The 12,613-nt window shown below is 49.4% G+C and overlaps 1 protein-coding gene across 2 annotated transcripts in view; it reads right to left on the bottom strand.

The window, feature by feature from the left end:
* Positions 1-12,613, bottom strand: part of MDGA1 (MAM domain containing glycosylphosphatidylinositol anchor 1) — a 61,118-nt gene that overhangs the window by 16,578 nt on the left and 31,927 nt on the right. For both annotated transcript variants that reach the window (XM_041722280.1, XM_041722279.1), the window contains exons 3-8: positions 9,126-9,300; positions 7,069-7,265; positions 5,942-6,074; positions 5,422-5,691; positions 2,873-3,202; positions 136-432 (exon numbers count right to left, since the gene is read on the bottom strand). In XM_041722280.1, the coding sequence (XP_041578214.1) occupies positions 136-432; positions 2,873-3,202; positions 5,422-5,691; positions 5,942-6,074; positions 7,069-7,265; positions 9,126-9,300 (1,402 nt within the window). The remainder of the gene's footprint in view (positions 1-135; positions 433-2,872; positions 3,203-5,421; positions 5,692-5,941; positions 6,075-7,068; positions 7,266-9,125; positions 9,301-12,613) is intronic.

Genomic DNA, 12,613 nt, shown 5'->3' with positions numbered 1-12,613 from the left:
TTAGGGCTATCAGCAGCAGTGCGGGGAGGGAGGAGGGTTGGTTGGCCTGGAGCGAAGGGGCGAAGAGGGGCAGGTGAGGCTGAGAACCGGGAGGGACAGCTCAGAAGACAGTCCAGGTGGGGCGATGAGACTCACACTGCACGTTCAGCTGCACCTGGGCCTCGCGAGGGCGCACGTTGAAGCCATTATACCGAGCCGTCTGGCAGCGGTAGGTCCCGCTCATGTCGCGGCTCACGTGCTCCAGCCGCAGCTTCCCGTCGGGGGTCTCCTCCAGGGGCAGCCCCGAAGGCAGCATCGCAGCCTCCTTGTCCACGCGGGACCAGAGCACCGGCGGCCGCGGCTTGCCTCGGACCTCACACTGCAGCTCGGCGGGCGAGCCCTCCCGCACGGTCACCACGGCCCTGCCCTTGGGCACGCTGATGGTGGGAGGCACTGCGGTGGGGAGGCGCAGGGGCAGGGTTAGTGCTCCCCGCCCGCCCCAGCTTTGGGGCTTCTGCTTCCCTTCCCCTAGGCTTCCCATCCCAGGTGTCCCAAAGGATCCCTCAGGGTCTCCAAAACACAACTCACCTCCCCCAGTTCTCTCCACCTCCTGGGGTCTCTATCTCAGGGTCTCCCAACTCAGAAAGAGATCTGAGGTCGTCCTGGCCTATGCCTTCTTTCCCTTTAGCCCAACAAAGGGAGTTCCACCTTTTAAACAGTTCTACGAAATGACCTCTTCCCTCAACTCCCTCTCTCCTGCCCACTGGATCCCATAGAGTTAAAGCTTCCATCTTGTGTTCTGGAGTGTGATCACAGATCAATAGTCTGTCCACCAACATCTTTAGCCTTTCTTCCAAAGTAATAGAATATTTGGAGTTCAGCACGGTCCACAGTGGGAATAACCACCCTGCCTTACGGCTAGCTATGGCTACGTAAATTCTGGCCAATGGGATGTGACAGGAAATAAAGGTCTTTAAAAGGAGAGGCTAAAAAAAAATAAATAAATAAATAATAAATAAATAAATAAATAAATAAAAATAAAAAGGAGAGGCTATGGCCCTCCTCTCCTCCTCCTTCCTGCAGGCTGGAATGCAGATTGATGGCTGCCCCTGGAACTGCCATTGTGGACAAGGTGGCACACACTACGGTTAAGGTTAACGGAAGAGCGAGACAAGATGGAGCCTGGGACCCTGAGGACTTGGTGGAACGGAGCCATTATTCCAGCCTGGACTGCTCACTTTTATGAGAAAAAGAAACATACATCTAGCTCATTTAAGTCACTAGTAGTATTTTGGGATTTTCTGTTATACACAGACAAACCTAATTCAACCCAACACATCGCCCAACTGGAGGGTCTTTTAAAGACTTCCATGGGTCCCATTCCACATCCCATCAAACAAATTAAAATGTCCTACATTAAATATAAACTGTAAATAACTTTGCAAGGCAAGCTGAGGTCCAGTTATCCAGTTAGAATAATTCATACTCTATAAACATTTATACATGTATTGGTTTTAATTTTACAGTTTTCTCTTTGTATTTTTGGAGCCAATTAATTTATTTTTCCAGGGCTAAATTATTTCTATAGGCCCTTAAAAAGCCTCCATGCCCTAGGCATCAGGCTAATGAGCCAAATAGAAGAAATGGCCCTGTGCCCTGTTGATTTCTCTGGTTCTAAAACATCCCAGCTCCCAACTCTCCTGTGCCCCCACAGGCTAAAGGGCTGTCCTTCCTTTGAAGCTGCCCTGCCTTCAGGTTAAAGCTCCAGATCCTTGGCTCCCCAAACAAGACCCTCGTGCTCCAGCCTCTGCCACTCCCCAGACTCATCTTCCCTCTCCTATCCTGTGTCCCAGCTATGGGATCCACTTGTGAGGGACACACTCCCTAGATGCAAAGTCTTCTCCCTGTGTAGAAGTTAGGATGGAAGGGGCCTCCGAAGCCATCTGGTTCAGTGTCTCACAGAGGAGAAACTGAGGCCCAGAGAGTTAAAGAGGCTTAGTCAGAGTCAGCCAGCTCCTTAATGCAAGGGGCTAGGGGCTGGAGATGAGATTCTAGAGACTCTCTCCAAAATCCTCCTCTCCAAACTCCTGTCATTCTTAAAATATAAACCCTTCAGGGGTGGCTCTAAAGTCAGACTGCCTGGGTTTGAATACCAGGCTACACCACTTGTTTGTTAACTTAGGTGAGTTTCTTAAACTCTCTGAGCCTGTTTCTTCATCTCTAAAAACTGGTGATAAACTATCTCATAAGGTAAACCATGAAGGTGAATGAGAGAAATATGAAATCATCAGAACACAGAGTAAGCACTCAATAAATGTTAGTCATTATTTCATTGTTATTTATTATTATTGGAATAAAGACCCAAGTCCCTGCATAATCTGGCCCCCACTGACCCCTCTGCTCTCTTCCATCTCACTCCATTTTTCCAGCTGCACTTTCCTTCCTTCAGGGCTCTAGATGGCCCACGTGCTTACCCACCTCGGCCTTTGCATGTGCTGATTCTTTGGCCTCCCTTGCTCTCTTCCACCTTGCAAAATCCCGCCCCTCCTTCAGATCTCAGATCAAACATTCTATCTTAGGAGACTCTTTCCTGACTCTCGTGTATCAAAGTTTGCAGTGATATATTTATTTGTGAGACTATGTGAAAAATGTTTGCCTTCCTGCTTCGTTCCATGCCAGCAGAGCTTATTTTGCCCACCCCTCTGCCCCAGAGCCTACCACAATGCCTGACATTTAACAGGTGCTTAATAAATGTGTGCAGAACACCAAGTAAACACAAACGGTCTTCCCCTCACTCTGGCCTCCTTTCCCCAAGCTTCTGTACCCACCTCCTCTCTGTGGGCCTCTCCAGCTCCCTCATACACACACCCACGCCACTTATTTGGCTGCCCACCTGTCTCAGAGGAGATGTTGACTTCGACGCTCAGGTCAGGCACTGGTGCCCCTGGGAAGGAAGCCACGCACAGGTAGGTGCCATAGTCGCTGAAGTGCAGGTCAATGAGCTCTAGGCTGCTCGTGACGGCAGGCAATTCAGGGTCATTTCGGGTCACCAGCAGCCTCTTAGACATGCGTGCTGGCTTGCCATTCTTGAACCACTGGTAGGTCACCTTCTCTTGGGGCACTGCATCCACGTGGCATGACAGCTTCAGGTCCTGGCCCAACTGTATGTTCTCACTCTCTTTGATCACATCTGGGGTGATCTGGAATGTAGCATTCTTCATGGCTATAGGTGGATGGGGAGGGAAGGGTGGCTAGGACTGGCCCAAAGCCAAGGGTCTGTGTCCTACCTCCATCCCAACCCAGTTTCTCTTCTTGAACTGACCTTCCTGGAGATTGGGGGCTACCACTCTACCCCACCCCCAAGAGAAACCATTGCTTTGCTTGGAAATTTCTCTGCTTACTTAGATGGATTTTTAAAAGTTCAAAAAAGCTGGCTGTAGAAAAGTGGGTTTAGTCATTGTTACAGCCACTGTTGACTGAACACCCACTACGTGAGAGGCACTGTTCCAAGCACTTTACATGGGTTTACTCATCTCACCCATCCCACAATCTTCGAGTGAGGCACTTTGCTGTCCCCGTTTTACAAAGGAGAGAACTGAGGCTCAGACAGTTTAAGTAACTTGCCCAAAGTAGCCAACCTTGAATTCAGACTCAGCCTGCGCTCTTAACAGCTGCACTGCTTTATTTTTATTCTTGTTTTAAACCTTGAATATGCAAAGTACACATTTTGGAAAGATGCACCAGAATGTGATAGTGCTTCTATCTAGAGAGTGGGGCTGAGGGGAAATTTTAATTTGCACATTTCATCTTTTTGTACTGTTTGCTTCTTCTCAACAAGTTTGTGTGATTTTTATAATAAAAGCCTAATACAATTATTTTATGTGAAATTACATAGAACACAGAGCTTAGAAAAAAAGGGTCTAGCCCTCTTTGAAAAATCTGAATATTGTCTGACATAACTGAGAGTTAGAATTCTTCTTCTGCTGTTGCTGCTGCTGCTTCTTCTTCCTTTTTTAAGTAGGCTCCACACCCACAGTGGAGCCTAATGCAGGGCTTGAACTCATGACCCTGAGATGAAGACCTGAGCTGAGATCAAGAGTCGGATACTTAACAGACTGAGCCGCCCAGGCCCGTCTAGACAGAATGCTCAGTAGTGGGTTGTTAATTCGACCAGACCCTGGTGCAACAGCCATGAACCAGGACTGGGCTGGGCAAAGCAGGCTGTACATGACCCTAAGAGATGACTGTAAGTATTTGATGCAAACTGCAATCTCATGAACCCAGGTGTTTTGTGGGGGTTTTTTTGTTGTTTTTTTCTTTTTTCTTTTTTTTGAACCCAGGTTTTAAAGGCCAAGTGGAATTAGGTGAAGAAGAATAATTTGACAGGAGAAGTACCATCAAAGGAAAAAGTCAGCAGTGACAATCTGGTGAATGTTTTTCTTGCTCTGACTAAGTAAAAAAATCCCAGAGAGCTAGCTTCCTTTTTGTGAGAAGAGTCAGAGAGAGACTGGTTGGTGAGGGAAGAACAAAATGGAGAATCCATTTCATCAGAAGATTCTCCATTTAATCCAGAAGATTTGACAGGAGCTATACCTGACTTTCAAGGGCGAAAGAGCTACAAACAAGCCTAGATCTTTAAAATTTTCAAATAAGTAAACAATAAACAAACAACAACCTAAAGTGACTTCCAAGTCAAAAGAATTTAAAGTTTTCTCCTTAGGGGCACTGGACCACCTTAGTCAGAAGAGCATGCAACTCTTGATCTCAGGGTCATGAGTTTGAGCCCTATGGTGGGTGTAGAGATTACTTTAATAAATAAAACTTAAAAAAAAAAGTTTTCTTCTTAAAGCACAGTAGCAAAATCAAGATCATACTGAGCAGCTAATGAGGCGGAGGTTAGTAAGGAGAGTGTCAATACTTTTTGTGTCCCAAGTTTTGTTATCATTTTTACATTTAGTAATTACCTTCAGACTCACTGACATTCTTTGCTAATAAAGATTTGCATTTGAGGTATGTGCAAATGTATGTTATTTTCCTTTTAATTCTGTGAAAAATGTAGAAATTATTATATAGGAAGAGAGTCAGGAAATTTCTCTTGCAGACTGGAGTGTCCACATTTAGCTTTCAGCAGCCTCAGTTTCCAGATCTAAGAAAAATGCAGGTAATCAACACCCACCCTTCCCACTTGGTCCATTGTCAGGATGACCTTTGGAAATGTGGATTCTAAATAAAACTCTATACAAATTGTAGTCCTGCGACCTGCAGGCAGACATCAGAATTGCAGGGAAATCGAAGTGCCTGGAACATGCCTTCTCAGCAAATCCCATCGAACAAGAGGAAGCAGACAGGCCTCTCTCTTGGTTCACGGGTGGTTTCTGGAGGGCAGGAGCCACCAGGCCACCTCCTGGGTCCCCCCACCCCCACCCCTCCCGACCCACGTACATCGCACCAGCAGGTTGACGGTCTTCTTGGCAGGGTTGCCCACGTTGTTGGTGGCGGTGCAGTTGTAATAGCCAGAGTCCCGTGCCTGCACTGAAGGGATGCTGAGGGTGCCACTCTGGGCCAGAGCACCCAGGGGCAGCGGGCCCGGCCCGTGGGACCACTGAAGCTGGGGTAAGGGATCACCGCCTGTCAGCAGACACTGTACGGTCACATTCTCCCCAGGATTTACCACCAGAGTTTCATTCACAGACAGCTTCAGGGCTGGTGGTGCTACGAGGACAAGGAGGTGGGGTCTTAGGGACCATGAGGCAGGGCTGGGGGAGTCGAGGGGGCAAGGGAAGCCAGGGGGTTGAGGGAGGCCTGGAGGGGAAAGGATGGGGAGAGGCAGGGAACAGGCAGGGAGCAGGCAGGGAGCAGGCAGAGAGGAGGAGGGGAAATGCTTAGAGTCCTGTGTGGGTTGGGCCCTGTGTCCTAGCTGGGGAGCCAGCCCAGGAGGGTGATGGGCAGGGGAGTCCTGTACCCGTGGTGTTCGTGAGCCGGAAGGTGATGGCCTTGTCTGGGATGCCGCACACATTGCGGACAGACACCTGGCAGGTGTAGCTGGCATAGTCCTGCGGCCGCAGGTTCTTCAGCTTCAGGACCTTGGTCTCCCCCTAGGCAGCAGCAGATCACTGGGGTGAGGGGCCTGTTTGGGTCTCTAGGGATCCCACACACACTCACCCAGCGCCAGAGGCTGAAGCCAATGGCTACTTTAATTCCTATCTTTCTGGAACGCCTGGGTGGCTCAGTGATTGAGCATCTGTCTTTGGCTCAGGTCATGATCCTGGGGTCCCGGGATCGAGTCCCACATCAGGCTCCCCACAGGGAGCCTGCTTCTCCCTCTGCCCGCATCTCTGCCTCTCTGTCTCTCTCATGAATAAGTAAATAAAATCTTTAAAAAAATTCCTATCTTTCCAACCTCCACAGTTTATCCTCAGGGAGCCTGCACCTGGGGCGGAGACTGCATTCTCCATACCTTGAGCTTCTCCGGATCTGATGTTGTCCTGGCACACACCAGCCAGGACCAGGCCTTGGTTCTCACACTCTGGGAAATGGAGGATTAGGAAGGAATCCTGCTCTATCTTACAACCTATACAAACATGGGGCTGGCCTGCAAGCCATGTCCACACATGGCGCTTTGGCCACCACCTGGGATAGCCACCTCTGAAAGACTTCCCTGGCAGGCAGCTTCATCACCACCTCCTGGGACTGTGGGGGACCTCAATCAATACCCCCGACTGCTGCTGTGCCTGCCCAAGAGTCCCCAATACTCTGCTAGCCAGCAGCACACAGGGGTGACATGCCTGCCCCTGGGGGATCCTTTCCTAACTAGCAATGTTCCTGGAGGACATGTTGCCTTGGGGACTCTCCCGTCCTCACCACTGCTCCCTGACCTTTCTGTCCTGATTTCATTTGGCCCAAGTTGTCTGAAGCCCAATCAGACTGCATGCTTCCAACATCAGAGCAGAATTATTGGCATCAGGGCAGCCCCTGGAACCCCTTAGATCATGGGGCCTCGTCAACCACGTCTCCCTCCCTTGTTGGGTGCAGAAGGAAGAGTGCAGGGCGAGCCATGAGGAGACCAGGCCGGCTGCTTTCTGTCCTGACCTGGGTATAGAGGGGCTCATAGATGTCGACCCCATTGTCCTGGCTGTGAGATAGGGTGTCGGAACCCCGCTTCCAGATGAAGCGGGCCGGCGGGTTGGAGTTGACAGTACAGCGCAGGAACACCGTCTTCTCCTGGTAGAAGTTGCCTCGAACATCGCTCACCGTCTGGTGGACCGTCAGCACGGGCTCGTCCAGGTCTGTAAGGACACAGCCCCAGGGGAGTCATGGCCAGGTGACCACCAGGTGGAGGGCTTGGTCTTCTGGCAGCCCCCAAGGACAGCTAAGCCACCCTCAAGGGATGCTTCCAGAAAGCCAGATGCTCTCCCAGCCCACAAACTCGACCAACCTGTTGGAGGCAGGAGAATGGACCTAATGGTTTCCCAGCTGTTCCTCCCCCAGCCCTGCATGGGGGTGTCTGTCTTTATCCTCCCATCATGGGATGGAGGAAGCAGCTGCAGATTGGAAATCAGGACACTGGTTCAAATCCCAGGTTAGCTGTTAATTTGCAGTGTGACCTGCCTAAGTCACTTCTCTTTCTGGGCGTTTCGTCATGGGTCATGCAAATACCACTTTCTTTTTAATACCAATGCCCAGCATTGATGGTGCTTCTGATGGTGTCAGAAGTCAGAATGATTGCCTCTAAGGAGATTATTGACTGGGAGGGAGCATGAAGGAACTTTCTGGGGTCCGGGAAATGCTCTTGAACTGGATGGTGTTTACACATGCATAGACATAAGAATTCATGGAACTGTACATTTAAGATTGGTGCACTCTACTGGATGTAGGTTAATCCTCAACAACAAAAAAGAATTTAAGGGATCCCTGGGTGGCGCAGCGGTTTAGCGCCTGCCTTTGGCCCAGGGCGCGATCCTGGAGACCCGGGATCGAATCCCACATCGGGCTCCCTGTGTATGGAGCCTGCTTCTCCCTCTGCCTATGTCTCTGCCTCTCTCTCTCTCTTTCTGTGTGACTATCATAAATAAATAAATAATTTAAAAAAAAAAGAATTTAAGAAAAAATCCTGATGCTGGGTTCCATGCCCAATTACATCAGAATCTCTGGAAGTGGGACCCAGGCATCAATAGTTTCTTCTAAAGATCCCCTAGACCTTCTAATGAAGAGTCGGCATTGTGAAACAAGGCACCAACATTCCACAGCCTAACATTCTATGGCAGGTGTTCCAGCATCCCATCATTCTGTCCTCACACAGCCCACTTGGACAGAAGTCATATCAAAGACCATGATGGGTAGAGGTGGGGCACTGGGTGACATCCAGGCCATGCCTGCCAGCCCCTTCCAGAGCCAATAACACAAGAAATGATCCTCAGCCCCAGGGTTTGGCAGGCCCTTAGGTGACTGATGGGGGACAGAAGGGTCTGAGGTTCCATTGCTCACCACTTGGGGGTCTCACTTGGTGGGGTGTGGGACATATTTAATGAATAGGTTCATTGTGGACATTAAGATGGTGCCAGACAGGCTGCTTGGCTTGGCCCTATGGCTTCTGGGTAACTAGTGTCAGCCTGAGTGGGCACAGAGGCAGGTGGCAAGCAGTGAAATAGCCTCTTGGGGTTAAGCGGGTGACCTCCATGGCAGGCAGGTAGGGACTAGGGGCTTCCCATTCAACCAGCAGCCAGGGCTAAGGGGTGCTTGGTCCTGTAGGTGCCCCCTTGGTGGGGGCAGGGAAGTTGCAGAGCTCCCCCTTGGACAGAAGCAAGAGACATGAGAGACTGTGGGAAGGGCATGGGCCAGAGTCAAGAGAACCTTTGTGGGCAAACAAGTCACAAACCTCCCCCCACTTCCATTTCATCTGTGAAAGGAGTAGAGTATAATCCAAACTATCCCGCCCTCTCTGATCACTTTGGAGAGCTGTGCAAGGTTCCTATGGGTTAGGGAGGGACACGTGTGAATGGTATAGGGGGACACACATCGGAGGAACAGTGGTCCGGGAGAGATGGGGTCTCTACTGCCTTCTTCCACCAAAGTGTCTCTTCTCCAGCCTCCTTCCCCGACCCCCCGCCTTCCCAGCCCGCCCCCGGGGCACCCCGGCCCGCACTCACACTGCACGTCCACGCGGATGGACTTGATGGCGGGCACGCCCACGCCGTTCTCTGCCTTGCAGTAGTAGCGGCCGCCCTGCGTGCGCGCGATGCGCTCGATGCGCAGCGTCTCGTTGAACACAGACGTCTCCTGGAACTTGTCCGAGGCGCTGCCCGCTGTCTTGGTCCAGCGCACCTGGGCCCGCAGGGCGGGGCAGGGTGAGCGGGGCAGGGAGGGGAGCGTGCTCGGGGCTGAAGGTCATGCAACGGGGCCTGTTCCCCCCGCACCCCACTCTTCTCCCCGCGTGCCCGTGGGGCCCACCCCAGCCTGGGAAACTAATTCCCCCCAGGGAAATGCACGGATAGGGTAGGAGGATGCTTCAGCAAAGAGCCTGGGAAATCGGGGGTCAGAGGAAGGAGGCTTTAAATCAGGCAGTATAGTGCAGTGGTTAAGAGCATGGACTGGGGCGAGTTGCCCCACCTTTCCTGCCTCCCTTTCCGCATTGGGAAAACAGAGAATACTACCTGGCCTAGGGCTTCTGGGAGGATTAAATGTGCCTTAGTGCCTGTATGGCTAAGAATTTGATAAAATTTTAGTGGCCTTGGGTAGGCCACTCTCTCCCAGCTTTAGACTTGTCATCTGCGAAAGAGGTCTCCGTGGTAGCCAGCCTCCAAGATGGTCCCTAGCTTCTGGTCCTTTTCTGTGGTGCCCTCCCACTCTGTACCGCAGATGGGCTGTGTGCCCAATATAACACAGCGGGCATGACGGTATGTCACTGCCAAGATCAGGTTTGTTTTTTTTTTTTAAGGGTTTTTTTTTTTAATTTTTATTTATTTATGTATGATAGTCACAGAGAGAGAGAGAGAGGCAGAGACACACAGGCAGAGGGAGAAGCAGGCTCCATGCACCGGGAGCTCGACGTGGGATTCGATCCCGGGTCTCCAGGATCGCGCCCTGGGCCAAAGGCAGGCGCTAAACCACTGCGCCACCCAGGGATCCCCAAGATCATGTTTTGAAGGACTGTGATTTCCACCTTGGGGAAAGCCATCCGGCTGTCATGAGCAGCCCTCCGGAGGGAGGGGTCCACGGGGGAAGAATGGAAACCTCTAGGTCTACAGCCACAGGAGGTAGCCTGCAAGTGGTCCCCAGTCAGTTCTCAAATGGCTTCAGCCTCCTAAGAGACCATGCATGAGCCAGAACCAGTCAACAAAGCTGCTCCTGGATTCTGGTTCCATAGGAACTGTGAGACAATAAGTGTGTGTTGTTCTGAGTTTCTTGAGTTTTAGAGTATTTGTTATGCAGCACTAGATAACTATAACTATTACATAGCACAATACTCGCTTTGCAAAGAGGTTTAGAAACAAAGTGTGTAAAGCACCTAAGTGTAGCCCCTGGTATGTATTAGTCACTCAACAAATTTCCATTATTATCAACACTGCCCTAGACTGTGGGAAATGATCAAGGATCACACAAGAAACTGGAGCTACTACTCAGGGTAGGAGAGGTTTAAGAAAAATTGATCATTTCCAGGTGATTAAGTCTTGAGGATTGGAGGACAGGGTAAGGAAGCTTTCATATTAAAGTTGGGGGGTGGGGATTGCTTATCACTGAGATGGGGCAAGGCCCCGATCCCAGTGAAGAGGTCAGGCCATAGTCCATAAAAACAACAAGGCTGGGGAGAAGGATGGCGAGAGGATGATGGTAGCAACATTATGGCCGCAGTGGCCACTCTCTGCATGAGAAACTTGCCCTTCTCCCACTTCAGAGAGAAACCAAGGCCATGAAAATATTTTTTCTTTTGTATTTGACATTTTGCAGGTTTCCTGTGATTTATCTAGATGGGGTGTGTTTATAAACTGTTTTGGATTTGTTTTACTTTATCCATCTGAGGGTTTGTACCTTTCTTCAATTCCACAAAATTCTCAGCTTTTATCTCTTTAGATGTTGCCTTCTCTCAGTTTTCTCTAGTCCATCCTAAGTTAATGTTGTAGCTTGTCATTCTATCCTCCATGTCTCCTAACTTTCTTTTCACATTTTCCAGTCTCTTTGTCTTTCCTGGACTGCATTGTAGCTGGTTTTCTCAGATCTGTCATCCAATTCATTAATTTTCTCTTTAGCTAACTCTATGGTATGGAGGCCAAATTTTTCAAAATACTGTTGGATTTTTATTTCTAGGATTGCTATTTGGTTTCCCCCCATATCTGAAGGATCAGGCTGTATAATCTCCTGACTTGTGGACTGTATGCCTTTCATCATCTCTTTAAACACTTTAAATATACTTATTTTCAAGATCCTTTCAAATTGCTCTGTTATCAGGACACCTGGGTGGCTCACTGGTTGAGAGTCTGCCTTTGGCTCAGGTCATGATCCTGGGGTCCTGGGATCAAGTCCCACATCAGGCTCCTGCAGGGAGCCTACTTCTCCCTCTGCCTATGTCTCTGCCTCTCTCTGTGTGTCTATCATGAATGAATGAATGAATGAACGAACGAACAAAAGAACAAATTGGTCTGTTATCTCTGTTTCCTTTTATGTGAGAGATTATTCAATTCAATCATTTGAGTGTCTGGGCTGGCCCTCCAGGCATTGTATTTTTAAATGTGTTTTAAAATTTTACTCCACAGGCTTGTATTCTGTGGGACTTTTCTTCCACAGAAATTTCTGTGGGAAAAAGAAAGGAAAGAAGAAAGAAAGAAAGAAAGAAAGAAAGAAAGAAAGAAAGAAAGAAAGAAAGAAGAAAGAAAGAAAGAAGAAAGAAAGAAAGAAAGAAAGAAAGAAAGAAAGAAAGAAAGAAAGAAAGAAAGAAAGAAAGAAATTTCTGTGGGCCCTCACAGGCCTGTCTGTGGTGTAGCTTTATGGTTGCCTATGCCCAAGACACAAGGGTTCACAGGTTCCAACTAGTTTTATATTAGTTTCTCAGCTTCAGGTTTCCTCACCACTGCGACAGTAAGACACAGCCTAAAGGTTGTGCTCCTTCATAGGTGACTGTTCATATGCTCATCCTGAAGTGGAGTCGGCCCCCTGCTATGACTCTGGGATGTGGAATGGAGAACTTCTCGTCCCCATCCACAGGGGGCACTCTTGTGTTTCCTGCTTTAGGTAGAGTGTCTATGTCTAGCCTCCAACCACAGATGGACCTGTGGCCTCAACTCATAACCCCCACCCCGTGTGTGTATTAATACTACTATCCCTGAGGTGAGTATGTAGTTCAAGCCCCTCCAAGGACCAGGTCCTTCACCTTCTGCTCACTGCCATGGCTACAGATTCTTTCTTCATTCTGGCCCTCAAGAGTCCTTTGGTCTTGCTATTTGTTTAGAGTGGGGAATTCCATGCCTACTCAGTCCCCTATCCTGACCTCAAAGTGGACCATGAGATGCTAATTCCTTGTGACTCTGCTAGATTGGATGTTCTGTGACAACAGGAACTGTATCTTCAGGGCCCATCACGGGGCTGGGCTCACAACAGGTGCTCAAGAAATATTTGTTTAATGACATAAGCAAGGAGATAGACA

Source organism: Vulpes lagopus, chromosome 1 (genome assembly GCF_018345385.1).
Source record: "Vulpes lagopus strain Blue_001 chromosome 1, ASM1834538v1, whole genome shotgun sequence".
Lineage (NCBI taxonomy): Eukaryota > Metazoa > Chordata > Mammalia > Carnivora > Canidae > Vulpes > Vulpes lagopus.
The sequence above is the reverse complement of the archived record's forward strand: the minus strand, read 5'-3'. Positions and strand labels throughout refer to the sequence as shown.